The 23,357-nt window shown below is 41.8% G+C and overlaps 1 protein-coding gene across 4 annotated transcripts in view; it reads left to right on the top strand.

The window, feature by feature from the left end:
• Positions 1–127: 127 nt before the first annotated feature.
• magi3b (membrane associated guanylate kinase, WW and PDZ domain containing 3b) overlaps positions 128–23,357 on the top strand; it is a 130,944-nt gene continuing 107,714 nt past the window's right edge. For all 4 annotated transcript variants that reach the window (XM_086086721.1, XM_086086724.1, XM_086086725.1 and 1 more), the window contains exon 1: positions 128–943. In XM_086086721.1, the coding sequence (XP_085942847.1) occupies positions 637–943 (307 nt within the window). In that variant the 5' untranslated portion in view covers positions 128–636. The remainder of the gene's footprint in view (positions 944–23,357) is intronic.

Below are 23,357 nucleotides of genomic sequence, written 5' to 3'. Positions count from 1 at the left end.
TCAAAGTGAGTTGAGAGCTTGAATTTTCAGGGTGAGTTTGAGGACACTTGAATCCACGCAGCATTTCTCCACAAGATGGCGCCATCGGCAACGGCCACCGCAAGCGCAAAAAGGCGTCAGTGCGCACAGCGACGAAAAGGGGGCGTAGCGTTCCGGACGGAGCCCGGGCTGGAACGAGTCTCGACGGTGCCAGGTGTGTTCAAACCTGCTACGGAATCAGATGCCTCCACTACCGTGGGCTGGACTTCCACGGCGCGCGCACACACACAGTGGAGCCGCCTGCTCGTCTGTCTGCGTGCGTCCACGCGTCCTCGCTCGTTCTCGTTGCGGTGCTGGGATCCAAACACGCCGCGTTGACGTCCTATTTTTTTTGCCTTTTTAACATTTATTACGCGGAGGAGAGCGACGCCGTGATTGCTGCGCTTCGTCGCATTTTACGCACAGGGAGCGCTCGTTGGAATTACCTCGCGGATGACACTCCGGCACACCTTCCACGGGTGGGAATCACTCAGGGAGATGAACCGAGCTGGAGAAGCACTCGCCCGGGTTTATTAGGCCGCGACATTAAAAAAATAAAATTAAAAAAAGCCAGCCTTTTCTCGACTTGTCAAGTCAAAGCAACCAGGTGAAGCCAACATGTCCAGAACCCTGAAGAAGAAGAAACACTGGTCCGGTAAGGTGGTGGAGTGCGCAGTGTCGTGGGGCAATCTGGGCGACTTCGGCTCCGTGGTGGAGGTGCTGGGGGGAGCCGAGGTGGGTCAGTTCCCGCACCTGGGTCAGATGAAGCTGGACGTGCTGGTGTGCCACGTCGGGAAGCTGCCCTACTACGGCGACGTGCTGCTGGAGGTGAACGGGACGCCCGTCAGTGGACTTACCAACCGGGACACGCTGGCTGTCATTCGACACTTTCGGGAGCCGGTTCGCCTCAAGACGGTCAAACCCGGTGAGTCCTCATAACTTCCTTCCATAGAAAAAAATCAAAAAAAAAAAAAAAACTCACTCATGACAGCAATACAGGAGTGCCTTGATGATCACAAATCGTCTTTCCCAAGCAAAATAAATGAAAATGCCATTAATGCGTTCCGCCCCTGCAAAACCCCCCCAAAACAAACACACACACAAAAAAAACAAGAAAACACTTGTAGCATGTTTTAGTACGAAAAATAGGACTCCACACTGTACAATATTAAAAAGTATATACACTAATAATAATAATTAAATTGAATGTTAATCTAATCATAATTTCATCATGCGTTCTGTGGCTCCATCTAAAGTGCATAATTTAGCCACTAGGGGCAGTGCACATGCAGTGGATTTGATACTGAAACAGAGAAAATAGTCAATTTATATTTGGTATTACCAGCCGTGCTGATTATCAGTGCAGATATTCACTTTAAAAAAATCTAATAGCCAATAAGAGATCAGTTTAAAAGAGGGTAAACATAAAAAAACTATATATTTTTTTATTTGCCTTTTCATTTAACAATATAAGATCGCTTCATGCATTCAATCCAGCACAGGTTTTGTAGTTCAGCAGATGCCACTTCTTGCTGCCCTCAGTCTCCTCATGAGTAAAATGCAGTCTACTTATTGTAGATAACAGCCAAAAGTAAGACAATAGAGTTGTTTTTTTAGTGTCTCGTGATATCTCCCAATGCATTTTTTTTCAACTTTGAATTTCAGTTTCCCTACCTGTTGCTGTTTACATTGCAATATTAAACCCCACAGTCTCCACCTGGCTGCATTTGCCAGTTTTCTTGCAGTCTCCCCTTGTTCTAACGCCCTCGTTCTCTTACATTGTTGTTTCAAGTGGACCTAATACATATATTTTTTTAAACTTTTAAAACAATTTAATGAGCCTTACGTGTGTCTTTTTGTGCAATGGATGGGAAGTACTCTGCGATGGAATCTTGACAAAAGCTATCTTAAACGTTCCTAAGTGTTAGATTTTTTTTGGGGTGATATAAAGCCATAGTTGTTGCCCAGATCCCCTTCTGCCCTCCAAGCCGTGTTGCCCCGTACGAGCTCTAATTGGCGCGTTGGCTCCCATCACTTTCTCAGGGAGATCGAACGCTGATAATGGCAATAATGGCGTGCACGGCAGCCTGGTTGGAGACATCAAGTCTAAGTGCACTCCCATGCATAGAAACAAGGCCTAATTACATCCTCCATTATTCAGCCTGTGCACATGGATGCGGCCGAGTGGCAGGGCTGCCTGCATCCTGTTGTCTCATCATGGCACATCCGGCCCAAAGAATGATGCCGCCTGCCTCCGACATCCCATAATAAGGTGGGATGCCGCTCTGGCCGGCGCCATAATGGAGTCGGGCGACGGTGGGGGGGGGGGGGGGGGGTTTCATGTGACCGTTGGGATAGTATAGAGAGACGGTCAGCTTGCTGCTTACAAGCGGGAATCGTATCTCAAAACGGCAAATTATACCATCCTGAATGCTCCGGAAGCGGCGAGCAGCTGAGTCCCGCAAGAACCTGAGCCGGGTCGGTCTCCCCGGAGATCAGCTGCACATCCATGGTACACACTCATACTCTAAATATGTGTGTGTGTGTTGTTTGGGAGTAACAGGCATGCACGTGATGCGATGCTGTGCGTATTTTGTGGCTTGCTCTTCCCAGAGCTGTGAGCGGCCATCTTTACTGGCCCACTAAAGCAAGGATGATTAATAAAGTGCATGAAGGGGAGCAAGACTCAGGGCAACACAGCCAGAGAATCTTTAATGAGGCTCACATGAGGCATTTCTGTTCTTTCTGGGGTGAGAATACACACCGTGACCGCAATTTTAGGTACCCAATGGGATCCAATCCAAAAGCTGTATCCAAAGTTCTGATCAAGAAAATGATGTGTCAGTCAGTTTGAATTAAAAGCCACAATTCTTTGTCGAAGCACAGATTGATGTGCTAATTTTGCTAGCCCAGGGAATCTCATCCCAATGACTATTCACTTGCTAAGTATTATGGCTGAATGCCACGTGTCCAATTCCCAAGGTAGCAAAGTCAAGAGGATGCAAACCTATTTATGCGCTAACTTCCCTAGCTCGGGGAACCTCATTTGCATATCTTTCTAGCAATCTACTGCTAAGTATTATAGATAATTACTACTAAAGAACACGTGCTTTCCTACGATGACAATAATTTAGATGGATACTTGCTTCTATCAACAGCATCTGAGCTTCCAATGCACATGAAAATAGTCCAGTGACAGTCAACCCAACAGACAAAAATGTATGCACCCAAGTTGAGAGGATGCAAACGTATTATCATGCTAACTTTGCTAGCCCATGGAACCTTAATTTCAATGTTTTTCCACCAATCCGCTGATGATTATGTGTAATTTCCCTTGGCATAGAATACTATAAAGTGGGTCTCTCCAGAGCGCAACCTTCAGAATGTATGTTCCCATTTGCTCCCATGATTAAAAAATGGCTAGAAGAAAAGTCTGAGGCTCAGAGCTAACCCTCCTCCTATTGAAATGCACATGAAAACACTAGACAGACAGAAGAAAACACCACTTTCCCATTATGTCCAAGTTAAAAGGATGCAAATGTATTGCTGTGCTAACATGCTAACATTTCTAGCCCATGGAACCTCATTCCAATCAGAGCTAAACCTCCCCACATTCATATGCATGTGAAAAACACCTAGCAACAGCCAGTCCAACAGAACACCACACTCACAATGTAGCCAAATTAAGAGGATGCACATGTATTGCTGTGCTAACTCTTTTTAGCCCACGGAACCTCATTCCAATGAATTCTGTGAATGAGTCCAGCTATTTATCAAATTGTAATTCAATTAGCAGCGATGAATCTGTATTAGCTCTCAAGGTTAAATAACAGATAAAAAGCAGCTTATGTAAAACCCGTGGCTCAGAGCTAAACCTCCCCACATTCATATGCATGTGAACACACCCCAGCAACTGTGAGTCCAACAGAACACCACTCCCAATGTAGCCAAATTAAGAGGATATATATGTATTGCCGCGCTCACTTTTTTAGCCCAGGGAACCTCATTCCAGTGAGTTTCCACCAGTCTGTGAATGAGTCCTGATATCTATCAAATTAAGCTTTGTACCTTATTAGGACCTCATGATTGAATAACAGATAAAAGGCAGTTTTTATAAAGCCTGCGGCTCAAAGCTAACCCTCTTCGCATTCAAATACATGTGAAAACAGCCTGGCAACAATCAGCCACCTGCTTCCAAGGTACCGGTATCGATGACACGACGAACATGCTAACTTTGCTAGCTTTTTGGAACCACACCTTTCATTTTCCATAACGTGTTCATGTTGTACCTATGAAGAGAGTTTTTACGATGACCTGTCAGTTCAAGTCACACTCTACCCCACTCGTCCCCGTGTTATGTGCAAATACGTGAACATATGTATGCATGTTGTCCTCCGGCGTGTCTTTCACATCTGATGGACGGCGTCAGGCAGATGGCGGCTGTGGTGGCCCGGACTTGGCGCGCCAGCGTCCGCGCCTTCTATACATTCCTTCGTGCCGGCTTCATGTTTTATTCACACCTCCTGCATGATTGAGTCGGCGAGTGAATTTTCTCCACCGTGATGGAGTCGCCGGATCAGCTGTTGTGACGACTCGGCGGCGACAAGCGACGGCAGACGGGCTGCACCAGATGTTCCTCGATGTTCTCCGCTGAGTTCCTCTGCGCTCCGAGTGTGGAAGTAGATAGGAAAGTTACCCGGAACAGAAGCGGCATGCGGCACTTCACACTCGCTGCGTGCTCAATTCTCCAGGGGCCGCGTTTGCGCTCGGAGATGAAGACGTTCTCGCCGAGACGCGACGTGGTGGCCGTCTCTCTCTGCTACCTTTTTGATTGAGTCGGAAGTGACGCCTCTATTTAAAGATCTACGCTGCTGGAGTCTATTTCGGCTGTTGCATCCAGCTGAGGTTCGCGCGACATTCATGATGTGAAAAAACAAGGCGGCTCAGCAGTAGTTACTCAACGCAGTTGGAAACTTTTCCATGGCAATTTTTGGAGATTTTTGGCACTAAACCAGGACTTTACAAAATGGATGGTTGGCTCAGAAGAGGGAACTTGATAATAGTTCATGAAAATATGTTTTAGCATTGGCATTTTAGCATATCCTTAGATAAATAGACTGAGAGTGAACTAGAACAGTGTCGATGTGGCGGCCATGTTGGCAGTGGCGACTGGAAAACAGGGATATTAGCTTAGCATTCACCGTTGGCACATCACGGCTTAAGGAGCACGCCGTGTCTCATATCTATGGTTGTTTTTTACACACGCGCTAGTTATGAACGTGTCTCTTGAACATATTATTTTGGTACAGTACACTTTTTTTGTCAAGCCATTTTCTATGGCATCTAATCATAAAAGAAAGGAAGCGCTAACATTGTAGCTCATGAAGAGTACCAGAGTACCAACAAGGTAAGTTTGGATAAACTTTAAAACTTTTCATTCATTCACTTTTTACTTTCAATTTTTTTGAGTAATTTTACGGTATTATTTTCACAAGGAAGCATTGGCAAATGTTGTTTTTAAATGGTATAAAGAATAATTTGGTCTTCTCCTTAGTTTAACCACTCACGCATTACTGCCACCTACAGGATGGGGGGAGACAATCCCGCTAATCAATCAATCTTTATGATAATTAGCGTCATTACTTTGCAACCTCAAACCATCAGGTGCAATTGTTCCCTTCACAGTGAATAACAACAGAACAGATGGTCTTTTTTTTTCCTCCCTGAGTTTTAATCATCTCACATCGCAGCATTTTTATGTTTATTGAACTAAAGCGTTGATAGCTGCCGCAGCGATGATGATGGGAGCCCTTCATTTGAAGGATGGCGCCTCGGAAAAGAATAGGCGCGGTTGTTAATTCAGAGGCCAAATTGCACAAGGGTGTTTTAATGCAGCTGCACTTTGTTGAGCTATTGATTCGCCGTTTGTCACCCAGTCCGCATTGCACGCCGACTTCCCCTGCCGGAATCTTCTCCAGACCGCTGCGAAGCCGCCGTTATCAAATGGCAACATTAGTAAGTGTCCGTTAAATTTTATGAATGCACCTTTCGTTATCAGGAAGTGTCTGTTGATGGCAATCAGATGCAAAAAAAATGGGAAAAAAAAAATAGCTTTAGGTATGTTTGGCCAAGAGAATTGCGTGTATTCAAATAACGAGAAACACCGTATTTATCAATTGATTTTTTTATACTGTTTGTATACACTTATTTAACAACTTAAATGTAGTTGAACGTGGCTCTGGTTGTTCATTATTATGTAAATTTGCGTATATACGTGTTACCCCGCTTTACGAACTCCCATGCTGCCATGACCTGAATTGAACCCCTCTGATGTCTGTTCTTTCTGTTCCATCATTTAAAAGCTATCATAACAAACGAGCATCTTTAATGTCGCCGCAAATAATGTTGTATTATTTCCCTGCAAAGCGCTCTGTGTCCGTCTGACCTTTCTTTGCAGCCACCGCTGTTGCTTTCAAGGCACGTTGTTGATAAGCAGCCTGCTTGTCCTCCGAGGCTCCGCTCATCAAGCTTTTTCCCCCCAATGTGCCTGCAGGCAGCTGTCAGGCTTTTAGTCTAGCGCTACACATACACGCGCGGACGTACGCACAACATGCGCCGTGTCCAGACTGTCCACAGGTCAAACATAATTGTGTCCTTAAGTCATGTCCGACTACATTAGTCACATAAATGGAAGATGTTTACATTGTTTGGAAGTCACATCACACATTACAATGCTCACATTATTTTGTTAGCCATAATTGAGGGTTTCCGAGCATTTTGAGTGTCTATTAGCATGGTGGGCTAGTGGTTAGCACCTTTTTGTGTCACAGTTCTGGTTTTGAATCTTGGCTCTGGCCTTCTTGTGTTGACTTGGCATGTTCCTTCATTTTTAGCTAGGTCATAGCTGGGATGCTAATGCTAGCGCAACATAAAAGGTGTCCAGTTTGGTCTATTAGTATGTGTACATATTCGCTAAAGTAGGCTTCCTGAACTATTATCGGTAATAAGCTGTCAAGCAAAGCAATCATTTTGTCAAAATGAAGCTCCTCATTTGGCTTCAACACAGTTGCTTGGCACCAAGATGGCACCATGGCACTACTTTAGCCTGAGCCCCAAAACGGCAAACTATAGAGAATAGCTGACGATAACAACGAAGGTGTCCAAGTAGTCTTGCTACGTGTAAGGATGCTGAGAAATCCAAGGTTGCCATGACAACAGGAGGGACACATACGTTCTCTTTATTACCAAGCAGTGCACTGTCAAAGGAGGCTTTTAAGGTAAATAAGTACTTAATGTTGCTTTAATAGTTGTGCGGTTTGGCCAGTGACTAGAATAGACGTGAAACATATATATATATATTTTATATACTGAAAAAGAGTAATCCACATTGTGTGAGTTTATTGGAAAATAAGTCACATTTATGTGCAGAGCCACTGCTGTACAAGCAATGCACACAAGTTTGGACTTGCTAATGCGAGTGACACACAAATGATGTCCAGGCTGGTCTGCCAATATGTGTGAAGAACCTGCAAAAGTAGGCGATTGCCATGAAAACAGAAGGGATGCATACAGTTTCCATATTACCAGCCAATGTGCTTTCAAATAAGTAATTTCTTTAGGTAAATAATGACTTATTTCGGCTTTAATTATTGTTAAAAATTGAATTTATGTTAAATCTTTTTATTATATAATAAAAACACAATATTGTATAGATTTTAATGACTTTTATTGGTAATGATTAATGAACACTGAGCCCAATTCAAGTCTGTATGCTAGCATGGAGGCTAATGCTAGCACAGCAAAAGCATGTTTTGGCAGTGGCTCAATTTTGATCTTTTACTTCATAAAAAAAAAATATATAAGGTAGATTTTAAAAATGCATTGTATTGTGAAAAACATATATTGTCTTAAATTTTCAAGACTTTTACTGGAAAATGTGTAAAAATGAAAATGAACATAGTCCTTGCTTAGACATTGAGACATCATCTCTGATGTTGGCACGAGAAGTACGACCATGAAATGATTGATGATGTGTGGTCTATGTCACTGCGCCTGCTGTCTACAATGTGTACGTTTCAATGGTCAGATGTTCAGAGCCTCCGCAGAGCAATTAGTGCAATAAGCTCAAGATGGCTGCTTGTTCTTAAACAAGTCCTTCCAGCCAATTAAAGCATCAGGACTCAACGCTGGGGTTAATGAGTCGCTCCCTGCAGGTGCTCCCCTACAATGCAGCACCGCTGGCAGAACACAGAATTCCCCCCGCCACCGCCCAGCCTGCTCCTCTGTGTGCTTGCGGGTGGTCGCTGTATTGCGGCTACAAAACAAACATTTACTTGTCCGCGACCTTGCTTTCTAATTTTGTCTAAACGGATGCTGCAATGGATGTTATTCAAAATCATTTGGGTTCTGACCAGAATCGTTAGCGGTTAAGTAGGCCGTTTACATTTTTTGTTATTCGACATGCGTGTGCCGGATGCAATAATGATAAAAAAAAAAAAATTAATATATTTTTTAGATACAATTCAAATTTGAAATGGTTCTTGCTATGACAACAAAAAGTAACAAGATTTTCAAGATTGATTCAAATCAGGTGGAATCAGATTTTGCAGACACATTTGAATTTATGCAAATTTTAACCCAGACTTTATAGCCATCTTGTGCCGGATACAATTCAATTCAATAGGCTTCTCACTCAGACAAAAACAGCTTCAAACTGGTTTTAAATATGTTGAGTTTTATACATTTAAGCTTACAGGACTACTCAGAGATCAGTCAGCTTGTGCCGGATACAATTAAAATAAATATTTGACGGCTTCAGGTTTGATGCATTTCTTTTTTTAAAGCTGATCTTGAACAGCTATTTGAATGTATATACAAATGCATACATAGTACTAATTAAATCTTAAGCTGATACAATTACATTTCAAAAGGCTTCTTATTCCAACAACAGTCTGGTCAAAATATGTTGAAAGCTGATTTTGTAGAGCCAACATAATAGACAGCTTGTACCGGATCCAATTAAAAATCAATAGGGTTTTAAAGGAAATCTGTTGAAAATGGATGCATTGCAGCATGTACTGATTCAACCTAAACTCTCACAGATCACAGGCAGCTTGCGGCGGATGCAATTAAATTTGAAAAGGCTTCTTGTTCCAACAACAATCGATGGCGTCAAGTATGAAGCAAAGGTTGTTGAAAACGAGCCGTTAATTCGCATACTAATTTGACCTCAGAGAGCTCAGCCAATTTGTGCCAGAAACCATTAAACATCTAAATGCTTTTTGTTTTGAAAAAAAAAACAGATGAGAGCTTCAAATCAACAAGTAGCATTTGAGCACCTACAAATAAAACCTTAGACGGCAGAGATTAGGGCTTGCTCGTGCTGGATAGAGTTAAAAAACATTAGGGTTAGAGTTGACTACTTTGAATTTGCAAATTTAAATTGCGACATTTGAGCATATTAATTAATTCCAGGCGGCGGCGTTTGACCGGTGTCATCGTCAAGGACGTTATCTATATGCAGAGCTGATTGCTACATGCTAAAGCCCCAACAGCCCTCCCCCTCAGCCCACTGTAATGACAATGGCAAATTTGGCTGATGCGCCTCTCGGCCATTTTGCGATCCATCCAGTTGTGCATTATCCTCCAAATGGTGTTTATCACTGCAAGATAGCGGCCCGGGTCACCTCTGGACCGCTCACAGGTAATGGGCCTTGACATCTGAATTAGGCTGTCCTCTCCAAAGGTGATTAGCAAGCAGCTTAGCATTCCGGGCAAGGGGTTGGCGGTGGGTGGTGGGGCCTCGACTCGTCTGTGATGTGGCTCATCTCAAAGCGGTCACGCTGCCGTTCTGGTGATGGCCGAGAGGAGCTAAGGATGTCCTGACGGGGCCAGTCGTGATTTACACACTTGAGGCGGCCAATTTTCATCAGCCGACACTGCTGAGGCGAGCACCCACCGAAATAGTGAAGCTGTCGATACAATTAAATACAAATGTTTATTTATTTATATATATATATATATATATATATATATATATATATATATATATATATATTTATATATATATATATGTATTGTTGTTTTTATTTCCATTTAGTTTTTTGGATTTAATTTTCGAATTGTATTTTTTTATATCCGTTTTTATTTTCACTTTTAGTCATTTATTTATTTAGTCATTTATTTATTTAGTAATTTATTTATTTTGAATATTGGCAGTTTTGGTCCTCCATATTCATAACTAGATAATTCAAATTTAATAGGGATGGTGTCAAGTTTGAAGCAAAACTGTCAAAATCGGACACATTTGATGATATGCAAATTTACATCACGGCCAGCTTGTGACGGATGCAATTAAAAGTGAATAGCTGTTTTCTCTGACTAACAATAGACAGCTTCAAGTTGGATGCAAATCAGTCAAAAATGGAAGCACTTCAGCTTGTGCTGGATACAATTAAAAATCAAGAAGCGCCGACAAATAATGCAAATCTGTTTTAAGTTGATTTTGTCGATAATTTAATGCATATTAATTTTGACCTCAGAGCTCAATGGCTAATTTTAAGCAGCCATCAAAATGGTGATGCTCTGAGTCCACAATCCGCAGCCTGTTCCTCCTCGGCCGCACGTTCGGCGACGGGGAACCGCCGGCTTTGGTGGAATCTTAATAGCATTCGCATCGGCCGCCTGCTGCAGGCGTGCGGCTGAATGCCAATGAGACATCAGACTCGACTGCGGTGGGCGCCATATGAGTGGTGGCGGCGTGCGGAACGCTTCTTCATCAGGTGACGAGCAAGAGGCCACGAGTGCCTCCTGGTTAACTGGTCGTCGGGAGGTCACTCGTGTGTTTCTTTGTCGAGAGTCTTGTCATCCTAATGTAATTGGCTGGGCTAAGATGGCAGAAAAACACGGTTCATGCTGCGTAACCTCTGAGTGTGAACAAAATTATTTTTCCTTCATAGGAAATAATGGAAACAGTTTATTCTTTTTAACTGAATTGTCAACATCTGGCTATCTGTGGGTTCACCACAAGGTTATTTTAGTAAACAAAAACTAAGGAAATAACTACAAATAAAATTGTAAAAGCATTTCCATGAATGGAATAAACTGTACAAGAAAAAAGAAACCAAACTACATTTACACAACTTTGAAAATTAACTATAATTATAGCAAGCATGTCCTTTGTTTTCATAATTTTGTAATTATTTAATACATTAGCTTTGAGGTTTGATTTTATTTATTTATTTATTATTATTATTTTATTTTTAATTAATATGTTTTTATATAGTATTATTATATTTTATTATCAAATTATTTGTATTTTTAAATATTATTATTATTATTATTTTCTATTAACGTCTGGGAGTTGTCCTTTTCCTGTGTCGCCTAGAAGTGACGTCATCTAGTGGCAGCCAATAAGAATGCACCACCAGGTGATGTCATTCCTAGGCGACGACATGGCATATCAATTCATTTCAATGCGGAAAATGATTTGATAAACGTTTACGCTCACATTCGCCTCTGAATGTTGCATGTTTTTGGATTCGAACCCCTCGCATGTAGATCACACATTTAGCTCCCCCTATCTTTTTGGTGTTGTTACTGCAATGCGACACAAGCCATGTGCAGATGTGTCATGTGACACCAACACATGCTGTTGATGTCAACAGTAGATAGACTTGTTAATGCTCTGGATCGCACCTCTTCTTCACACGTACGCACCAATCCGTATGTTTGGCAGCGCCCACAACAACCCCCCACCCCCACCCTGCTACGGTGGTCCACGTTAATACACATGCGTCGTGGCCGCGGCATGCTCGACGAGCCCCCCCACGGTCACCCGGCGGCTGCCTAATCTGATTACGGGCCGACGAGGGGCCAAGCAGATGGACGGACGCGCGGCTCTCGTTAACGCCGTTACGTAACCGTCCGAATGAGAGCGTAACGAGGTCCGGGAGAAGAGTGGCAACCTGCAATGCACCCTGGGAATTGTCTCTGTTTGACATGAGCAAGAGTCAGACCCGTCTTCATGATGTTCACGATATGAAAGTGTTTGGATGATTGTTCTTTTTCTCGTTCCTTCATTTTGCTCTCTTTTTATGCTTCCAACAGTTTGTCAGTAACTCTTAAAGGAGACCTATTATGATTGTAATTTTAATGACATTTAATTTATTATACTGATTAAAATCCCTCAAGGGGAAATTCAACTTCATTTAATACAACACTTCCCAAGTGTCTTAATAACACGTCTGTGACCAGCTTTTGTTCAAATACGCTAAGGAGCAAGAATTACAAAAACACTCACGCCATTACTGAAGCTTCGCGAAACTTGAAAATAAACGACTTACACCACCCACCTTGATTACGAGGGCGGAGCTAGAGGTTTTGACAAGGCCAGTTGCTTTCACCAGGAGTGGCACCAAGAGAAGTTTGGACCAAATGTATTTTCACTTGGGGGGGGGGGGGGGGGGGGAGCACTTCATACTTTGAATGTGCGCTCCACATTCGCCACCTTGAAATGGGGAGTGGCGACACACATGGTTGGTTACAATCGCAACGTCCCTTGTTAAGTAGAGGTGGCAAATCCAGACCCAGAAAGTAAAAACCCAGCCACAGTTTGGCTTTAGCCTCTGATGCTAGCTAGCTCACAGCAGGTAAACGAGCACCATGGGAGCTAGCTAGGGAGCTAGCTAGCCAGCACCTGGGGCTAAAGCCAAACTGTGGCAGGGTTTTTACTTTCTGGACCCGGATTTGCCACCTCTGTTGTTAAGCTAATGACGCATTGTCGACGTCAACTGGACAGATTTCCTCCATTTTAACTCGGCACTGATGCCACATAAACACGTGATGTTGTTGCTAACTACACTCCAGCGTGGCTAGGAGATTTTTATACTAACCACATTGGCTAGAAGGTTTCATGACCCAGTGTCATCCCTGACACTACACTGTCTGACATACCTCCTGACATATTGCAGCTCTGCTTACCTTTTGAATGATACGATAGTATGATCTGTCTAGCACTTGAACATCGAACACACCCCAAAACATTTGTTCATATATTGTAATTTACTGCCGCCGATTCAAGCATCCAGTCATGACGTCAGGGTTCTCCCGTGCAGCTGCTGGCAGCTCAGCACGGCAGCGTCTCGTCTCGGCCTAAAGGGCTTTTCGCTCTCGCTTGAGATGCCAGGAATTACAGCGACTTTGGGCAAATTAAAAATATTAGCTCCTCATTTAGTGCCTCGCGTGACTCCACGTCAGCGCCCTTTGTTTGCTGACGAGCTCGGCATGCTCGGTAATGAGCTCGTGAGGCAAAGTTGCCGCTTCTTTAAATCCCTCTGAATATCCGAGACTATAATACTGCTGCTTTGAACAAGATAGTCATTAATTAGGTACACTTATTGTCTTCATGGCTGTTTGTGGTCAAGGAATGTATACTTAAACATGTTTATTTACACACAATTAAATCACTACTCTGTTTTAAATGGGCAATTCCAACGTGTCAATGCCATTTGCGCGTTCTAAATCTTTCAAAAGGAGCTTACATTTCTATTTTTAAATGCGGATTTAACTACTACAAATGTATATTGGCCCATCTCAGGCAACTTCATCTATTTATTTCATTGTTTTATTGTACTGAAATTTGAGTAACAGGACTGAAAGTAACCAAAATTAGTTTTGAACAAATACATTACACAATTTCCATGTCATTTATGTGATCACATGTTGACACTAAGAATATTACTGTGAGTCAACCAAAAATGTATAGCAAAAATAAACATACACGATTTAAAAAAACAAAACAGGTAACAGCACTGAGTGGACATTTTGAACTCTGTCATAGTTGAAAAATCACTATGCTAACAAATAAATGACTTACTCTTACTTACTTTCGATTTGAATGATGCAATTTCCTGTGTGCCATGTGACTTGTGAAATATTCTAAATTTAGAGCTGTAAAAGTGTTGAGTACGAGAGCGTATTAGGGCCACGTATAAATGCATTTTTTTTTTAGAGGGTGGGGGCAATATTCCGAAAAAAAGCTCGTAAATTTGGGACTTTATAAAGTGGCAAATTTGTGAGAAAAAAACTCACGTACAAGAAAACCCCACGTAGGCTAGCCATAGCTAATGTGAGGATTCGTTGGTGGTTAATGGGACACTGTTTATAAAATGAAAAGGGGAGGATGGAGACGGATTCATTCTTAATTTAAACTTTACTCGTCATACACGGCAGCTCGAGCGACAGCACTTCCTGGTCCCCTATCAGCTGACTAAACACTAACCAATCAGAAGCTAGCACACTTTAGGTAAATGCAAGTGAATGACGGAGAGCAGCAGATTTCGACACATCAACTTTAGCTACTTGTACAAAAAATAAAAAAAGTGTAAATAATAATTCTGGAAACAAATGTACAAGTAAATATTTATTATACCAAGTTGCTTGATCCTCAGGGTGTGGACCTTCGCAAAGCGAGGCGTCTTTGTTGCTTGCAGTACCCAACACTTCAAAGTGTGATTGCTTAACATGGTATGGTTAAAGCCATTACTATCTCCTTATTTGAAAACCCGACAAAAAGTATTGGCACAAACATCTGAGTAGCACGCTACGTGTATTTCTCGTAATAGTTTTCTTTCTCACAAATCTGCCACTTTATAAACCCGCAAATTTGCCATTTTTTCTGGAAATATTGCCCCCGCCCTCCCAAAAAAAAAAATATATACGTGGCCCTAATATGCCGTCGTAGTTTAATGCCACAATTTTCTTTATAAATGCTCCTGTTACAAAGACGCTTCAGCCGCTTTTTACTTTGTTGATACATTTCCTCGTTACACAATTAATTGAATGTCCGTCCTCTTGAGTCGTGCAAGGAGCTTGATGTCACCCGTTTTGAAGGGGACGTTTATTGCCGACAAGGCATGTCGGCCGCGTCCAAACGAGCTCGCGCGTGCAGGCGTCACCGACGGCATTTTGGTTCAAAGTGGCCAATATAATTTAACGGCGCATTCAAACTTCCCCCCCGCTGCGTGTTTCAAGGACGCACGTCCACGTCTCGTACGTCACCGGCCGCCATTGATCTAACGTGTGTCTTTCCTTTTGTGTCTCATTTATCATGATGAATGCTTTTGCGCAATATTTACTCGCGCACAAGAAGACATTTAATAAGCGCAAGGCAGCGTACTCAGTTTGTTGTTTTATATGGAACATATTCCTCAAATATTTGCTGTTTTTCTTTATAGGCAATTCTAAACCTCTCTTAAACGTATTCACATTCACAGATTTCTGATGTTCATGGCAGGGCTCATCTAAATAGTGTGGGTTCACTGACACCCATTTTTCTGGAACATAGAGTTATTGTAATGGTCATTTTGGAAGCGCTCCAGCGATGACAAGGTGTTAGGAACACTTTTTTGTCGGTGTCACTCGTCGTTATGGTTGAAACAGCCTTCACGCCGAGGGAGGCGCCAATAAAAGGGACACATTAGTAAAGTGCTGAAGTATTTATTGGTGCTTGGTATACTTGAACAGGGCACATTTGTGCATATTTGTCTCTTGCCGTGACCTGGAAAGACCTCAACTTGTCCCCATGCGCAATAAGACGTTGTTATACCCATGCCAAAGCAACAGATGGCGCTATAACTTCTTGGGCCATGTTAGCCAGTAAACAATTGTTTTGCTATAATAATACGTATAAAGGTTAGAAACAACATAAGCATTCCCACAACGAGACTAAGTGCAATTTCTGCAGAAATTGCGTGGGAATGCTGAATGCTAATAGCTGAATGCTAAGATGAATGCTAATAGCTTAATCTTAGCCATCCATCTTTTTCTTAACCGCTTAGTCGGGCGCGCTGGAGCCCATCCTAAGCTGAATGCTTATCAAGTAAATTGAAAGATAAATTACGTGAAAATGACAAAGTATTAATTGTAGTTGAAAGATAAATGAATAAAAATAACACTTGAACCACTTGAAGCAAGTTGAAATCTATGCGGAAAAGTGTTATCTGAAAGTACCCTTCATTCATTTCGATGGAAAAGTGGAACTACCGGTAATGATATCCAATGGAAAAATGAAAAATGAAATAAAATCACTCAATAGTGCCACCTAGGCATGCAGTACCTTGGACACAACCATATAACAATTAACATTAATAGAACATCAGACAATATAACATTTCAATTTAATGATAGCGTTTGAATGGATTTTCATGATTCTTATTTCTGACACTGACATTGCATATTGGCAAGCTCGGGAGAGGTTTCGTCCATTTCGGTGCGAGAGCGCGACGGCCGCGCTTGTCAACATGATGCAGGAGGCTTTTCCGACTTGAAGTATCGCCGTCATGCTCGAAAAAAAGCTCGCCGGAATGCATGGAATCCGCGTTCTGACTGAAAACCAGCCCAACCAGTTGCAGCTTTGCCCAGACGACTGGTTGACTTTTTAGTTCCACACGATTGTGCGCGCGTGTCTTTCTTTTGTTTCTCAGGCAGTGTGAGATTTGATTTTAACTGTGACATTATGTCAACATTGTGATACAACACTGTCTGACATCGGCGCACATGGCGAGTTTATCTTTGTAATGCGATATGATGTGAATCTTGATATCGTCCTCTGTGTGTTCTTGACGCTGCAAATATAAACCAGGAATGAAATCATGCTTTTTTTGGGGGAATGTTTTTAACATTAGAACGACACCAAAAGAATTTCAATGATGGGATGTCAAACTCATTTGATATCAGGGGCCACTTTCACCCAAATTAAATCACAAGTGGGCCCGACCAGTATGTCCATGGCCTTATAAGTATCCAAACAAAATAAGTACAAAATGTTTGCAACTTCACATCGAGTCGAGTCGTTCACATTTCAGAATGTCATTTAAGTGGTCGTAAGTGTGCACGCCAGTGGACAAAATTAGCAACAACAGTTCATTGTTTGTCCTCGCGGGCCAGATTGGCACCCCTGACGGTTCAGTTCTGGCCTGGGGGGGCCGTTTGACATCCATGCGCTAACCTGTCCATAAAATTGAATTTGAGTGACATTTTGCATTATGCGTTGTCATTCACTCATTTGCTCCTAAAAACGTATATAAATACGTTTTAATTTTAAATGTTTTAAGTGTCCAAAAGACGTGTTAATACGTCTTTTTTTTAATGCTAGATCATAGAGAAGGCTTAGATGCAGCCTCTCAAAGAACGATTAAAGAAATGGTAGTTACTACACAAACGGCCAGCAGGTAGCAGCAGAGCATAGGAAACGAACCAGGACCATGTTGAAAAAAACCCTCAATTACTCTTAATTCTAATTCATAATTCTAAATAGATTTGTGAATAATGATGAAACTTAGCTATATTCTAATGCTAATTGCTGCAAAACGGAAACAAGATAGAAATATACTTTTTTTCCCCCTGATGAAAGAAGAGACTTTAATTATTTTTGGGGGTATGTTTTATGTTTTTATAGCAATCGAACACAATATTCTGTGGGCCTTGCAAAATCAGTCAAAATCCAGTAAAACAGCCGCGACCGAGAGGATTGCTTCAGGAGATTGTTTTAGTGAAAATGGCTGGGAGTGAATGAGTTAAGCTAGATGAGGGCTCTATTTTGACTTCAATATACAACATGTTATTTGTCTTAAATGTTGTGTTCGTTTTACTGTAACGTTCAACTCGAGTGTCAGTAAATCACTTGAGTGTTCTTACAACTACCAATCAGTGAATCTCTAATATGAACGGCAACAAATGGACATGCTTTTGACATCTGGTGGAAAAGGATTTAATTGTTCTGCCTGACACTGGCATGGATAGATGAGCAAAAACGTTTTAATTGTAGTATGATAAATAAAGACATAGAAAATAATAGGTGAAATTAGACAATATCCCGTGGCACACTTGGGAATCCCTGGTAAAGAAAGTCCCGTCAAACCAACAACCTCAGAGACGTAAAAAATGCACGTGAGCAGTTTGGGTCTGGTTGTGCCCCAACATGCCAGGACATCAAAGAATCCAAGTAAGAAGTTGACAACAAGCACGTGTGAGAGCAATTGATTAAATCAACGCCGCACAAACATGTCTTCCGCGCCTTGAGACCTGCCAAATATAACACATCTGTTTTTATTATGTCTTTTTTTTTTTTACTAGAGCCTGGCATTTTTTGGTTTAGCTTTGGACTCGAGCTCCATATTTGACCTCTGGAACTGTCTCGATATCATCACGTTTGAGTTCACTGCAATGTATTTCCCAACATGGATGATGAGTGATGGCGTCTGTGTTGCGTCGCCCCTTGCAGGACTCGAACCTGACACTCCCTATTAGCTTCCAGGACTTATTTTGGGCTGTGGGCAAATTGTTGATGTTCACGCGCGCGTGTGTGTGAAGGCTCCTCTACATGTGTTGTACCGCCAAACATGGCAGTCTGTCTGTGTGTGAAGCAATTACAGTCGTCCTCGGTTTACGACTGACTTCTGTTCTTTTGATGACTAATGAACTCTTTTACTGCCAAACGTTATCCCAAAAAACAACCCCGACAGTGCCAGCAGATTTCCAGCATTTTCACTCGTCTTTCGAGGCAAACAGAATATTGTGTGCAATGACTACATAAACATGGTGGATACCATATGAAAGATTGGATTCCATTCTTTCATTAGAAAAAAATATGTTTTTACCTTATTCCGTTCTTTAGTAATTACTATTTGAAAATAGGTAATTTGAATGACATCAAGCGAAAATGAAAAAAAATGAGAAAACAAGCTTTGTGTGAAAAGATAAATTTGACTTTGACACTAATATTTTTTGTTTAGTGACGCCGACGTGAATTAGATTTAATGTGACAAATGCTTTGATCATTCACGTCATCCTTGAAAACGTTCGATTTCCTAAGATCCGCCATGTGTTCATGTAATTTGATGCCCCGGGAGCCCATTGAAAAGAGATACAATGCTGCCATCTTCTGGCCATAGTTAGTGAGTGTTTTTGGATTTTCCAACCCCATTCACAAAGCAGCGCTGCACAAGACGTTGCACTGCCCATTGAGAAAAAAACCCGTAGTTGACGTCAATTAATGTTACTGGCGGTATACAGTGGGCGTGTCTTTAACGTCAATTGACGTTTTTGGTGGTAAAAGAGTTAGATTGTGATCATGTGGGAAAGATGAAGGTGAATTTCCTCAAAATAGAGGTTGACTTTGTTTTTTGGGTCGCTTTACACCTCCATTAAGCCATTACAAACAAATTTCCCCTCAAAAACCAAATTTTTTTTTGACCGGTCCGGAAAAGCCGCAAAATAGCGTGGTGAATATTTATCTAGTAGCTAATTGCTAGAAGCTAACTGGCAGCGGACGAGGAACATGTCACGCAAGTTGACAATCCGACTTATGTGACTTACGCAAAAGGTCTCGTTTGCATATTGCCCGTCATTCAGAGCGTTTGGCTGCGTTTGTTTGGGCAGTTATTCCTTTCGATCGGTAACGGCAGAGCTCCGCGTCGTGCCTGAGCACGCACGTCGCCACCTCATTGCCATCAAGCGTTTGATCATGATGATGATGTTCCCTCGCTGCGTATCGGCGGCGCCTTCCTCCCCCGACCGGTTTAAATCCCTCCAGCGGAACGTGTTCAAGCCTGTAAGCAAGCTATAGAACGTCTCGATGTTTGTGTCCCGAGAGAGTTGGCTCCTTCAGCGCAAAGCTAATTTTGGACGTGGCATTGCGAAGGTGGCCGCGCCAGGCCTCAGCTCGCACCTCTTCGTTGCTTCCGCGCCGCCGGATTCTCATTTTTTCAGACACTCCTAATGAAAGCCGCGGGAAGACTTCCAGCGGTTTTGCTCGCATTCAAGTCCTCTCATTTGATTACTTGATGATGAGAGATGCAAACGGAATCTGAATATCAAAGACGCTCACTTACTTTATTCAATCGCAATGCTCTGTTTCAAATGAGGAGCATTATGTTGTTTTCTCATATTACACTATTCAAATAAATAATAAAGTTCCAGGTCAGATATATTTCAAACCCAAGCTACTCAACTCTTAACTTTAACTTTAAAACACATTACAGTAAGTCAATTGTAACCTCACGATCACAGCGTGCATAACGGCACTCAGTTTGAACGTAAACAAATAACTGTTCTCTCTCTCGCTCTCTCTCTCTCTTTTTTCATTTGGCTTCATTTTAATACCGACTCTTGTCCATCCTCAAGGGGACAACAAATGACAAGAATCCCATATTGCCAATATTCTCCACTCATGTGATATAGCAGGGCCAAAACGGGGTTAGCACAACGCGGAATCAACAATAAATTAGGGCCGCACGATATTGAAAAAACATGCCATATGCGATATAGTTGCTGAATATCGCGATATCCATATATTGTGCAGCTCAAAAAAAAGAAGGAAAAAAAAGAAGGAAAAATAAATAAATATATATATATATATATATATATATATATATATATATATATATATATATATATATATATATATATATTGTGCAGCTCTACAATAAATGACAAAAAAGGTTGGAAAGTACAAATTAGTGAGAAAATTAGTGGAGCTGTTGTAACAGGCTGTCAACTCACAGGCGCTTCTTTCATCAGGAAGAATTCTTGCAGGAGTGTGTGAAGGCGTAGCAGAGAAGGTTGGGAAAGTGTGTTGCACTCCAGGGGCATTACTTTGAACAGGAAAACTTGTCATTTGGATTTGAACTATATCTTTACATTATACATTTCTGACATGCCTCCTATATTGATATGGGGGGAAAAAATAAAACAAATATTTTATTGACATATGGTGGAGAAATAGGCTTCTGTGAAAATGTTGCCTTTCATCTATTAGTTAATGTCACTGGGCGGCGATTGTTTGCAAACAGCACATTTTGGGTTTTCGGCAGGGTTCATAAGATGCTCATACAGTTTTTACTTGTTGCAAAGAGATTTTGAATATGTTGAGACGATTTGTCACTGTCTGCAAAGATCTTTTGAAGTCTTTTTTTCGAGCCTTAACGAAAACCCCAAATTTGGCATTTCAATAAAGTTATTTATTTTTAAATTGACGCAAATTAATATGAGTTATTAGCCAGGGAACAAACAAACAAACAAACTAGTAATAAAATCATACATTTGATAATGTGTTATATGCAATACTTTTGTCATTAAAGTTAAACTTTTTCCAATTTTTTCTAATCAAACTCTGACAAATTCCTTTTCCTGTTTTATTTGTATTTTTATATTTTTTAAAGCTATTTAATCATCTTTCTTTGTGCTCAGACAACTTTCTTCTTGTTTAATTATGACAATGTTTTTTTTTGTCTTTAAAAATACAAGTGTCTTAATTTTACAAGATGAATGTCGGACTTTTTGAAAGTCATAATTCAATCATAATTATTTATTTGCACAGTTAAAAAAAAGAAATTGTAAACTATGGAAACTGTTGCTGAACTGCACATATTTAAAGGAATACTTGACTCATTGAGCCATTTTCAGCAGTAAAAGTTACTATTTTGTCCAGAATGAATTTGATAACTATATAATTTTTCATGTAGAATTAATATCTTTAAAAAAAAAAAATTCCACTTGCAGTCGACTGAAGATGACATCACCTGTACTGAGTAAGTAGGGAACGACCAATCATGGCTCAGTTTGCTGACCAAACCCAGAAAACAAGTGAGCCATGATTGGTTCCTCAGCACAGGTGATGTCATCTTTAGTCGACAGCAAGTGGAAAAAAAATATTTTTAAAGGTATTAATTGCATACAAACAATAATGTAATTATCAAATTCATTTTGGAACAAAATATTTACTTTTTGCTGCTGAAAATGGCTCAATCAGTCAAGTATCCCTTTCAACGTCCCTCCATATTAACCCAATCACATGTCAATCAAACATATCCAGGATGACTATTTGATGTACTGGCACTCTTGTAATGGATCTCATTGGATAGCGCGAGTGTACCCAGCGTTGTGGTGTCGTTGTGGAGCTCCATGCTATTTCTGGGCGGCGGCGGCGGCGGCGGCGGCACTCCTTTCAAGTGTCGGGGGGTCGATGTGAGGTGGCAGGCCGCAGACCCACCGAAGCGTGCTCACTCTGGCTCCCTTTTTTTTTTCGTTTTCTTTTCCCCGGCTGTCCTCCTTTCCTTTGACTGCATCTTCCATAGACACACGCCGGCGTATTGTGGAGACGCGAGCACGCGCGCACACAATCGGATCGCCACGGGGAACTTTTAAGGGAAGGTATTGGTGTGTGTCCAAGCACTTGCCCCGCAGTCAAAGAGGAGCTCAGTCAAGCGATGCCTGTGAAGAGGGAAGCCATTTGTTTTTCTTACTCGCAGCTCTTAATGCATGCTTACGCTGGGAGGAGGCCACGTGTGTGTGTGTGTGTGTGTGTGTTTGTGGCCGTGTGTGTAGGTGGCTGAACCGGCGTGCCCACATGCACGTGCTGGCAGCCTCCAGCGAAAGCGGGCCGAGATGAATCGAAGGTTGTCTGTTGCGCATCTGAACTGGATTCCCGAGCTGCTGTTGAGTGAGCGGGAGGCCTCCGCCTTTGGCGTACTGCTCCCAGCTTGCATTTCCTGATCCGCCACATGCGCACGCACGCTCCAATTATGTACATGGCTGTTTGAAAAGGTGATTTCATGGTGAATCCTTGAAATGGTCTGCACTCTTTGACACCATGCTATGTTCACATTAGATGGCATTGGCAAAAAAACTGCAAAAAACAAGTGCACTTAAAATGTCAGATGGGAGCTGTTGTCCAGCGCAGTGATTCTCAGTGTGCTCCCTCTAGTGGTATGTGAAATAATCTGTGGTACAGTTCAGTTGTAATTAACTTTTAAGTTAGATTCCAGCCATTTTCACTGAAGCAACACCCTTCGCTCACAGATGTTTTACTTGATTTTGACTGATTTTTCAAGGCCCACGGAATATTGTCTTCTATTGCTATAAAAACACAGAATCTACGAAAAGAAAGATTAGAGTCTCTTCTTTCATCAGAAAAAAAGTACATTTGTTTCTGTTTTGCAGCAATTAGCATTAGAATATAGCTAAGTTTCGGCAGTCGGTGAGCTGGTGGACTCAGTAACAGGGGTTAGCTTTCACTAAGAACGCTGGCGTGACGACCGGGGCCTTTCCCCGCTGGGCCTGGGGTTCGGGGGTGCCGGCCGTCCTCCGGTGCCCCCATCTCCCCTTCTGCCCCCGGTGTTCCGTCCCTCCGTGCGGCGCACACACGCACATACACATACTCACCCATATACAAATAAAATAAAATAAAAAAGAGCAATGATGATGACATTACCGAATGAACAATACTGAGCTCTTTAAAAAAAAAAATATATAGAATATAGCTAAGTTTCATTATTATT

This window comes from Leptonotus elevatus, chromosome 10 (assembly GCF_054856555.1).
Source record: "Leptonotus elevatus isolate MCC_2025b chromosome 10, RoL_Lele_1.0, whole genome shotgun sequence".
In the NCBI taxonomy this organism is placed as follows: domain Eukaryota; kingdom Metazoa; phylum Chordata; class Actinopteri; order Syngnathiformes; family Syngnathidae; genus Leptonotus; species Leptonotus elevatus.
Note: the sequence above shows the minus strand (reverse complement) of the source record. Positions and strands in the feature narration are given on the sequence as shown.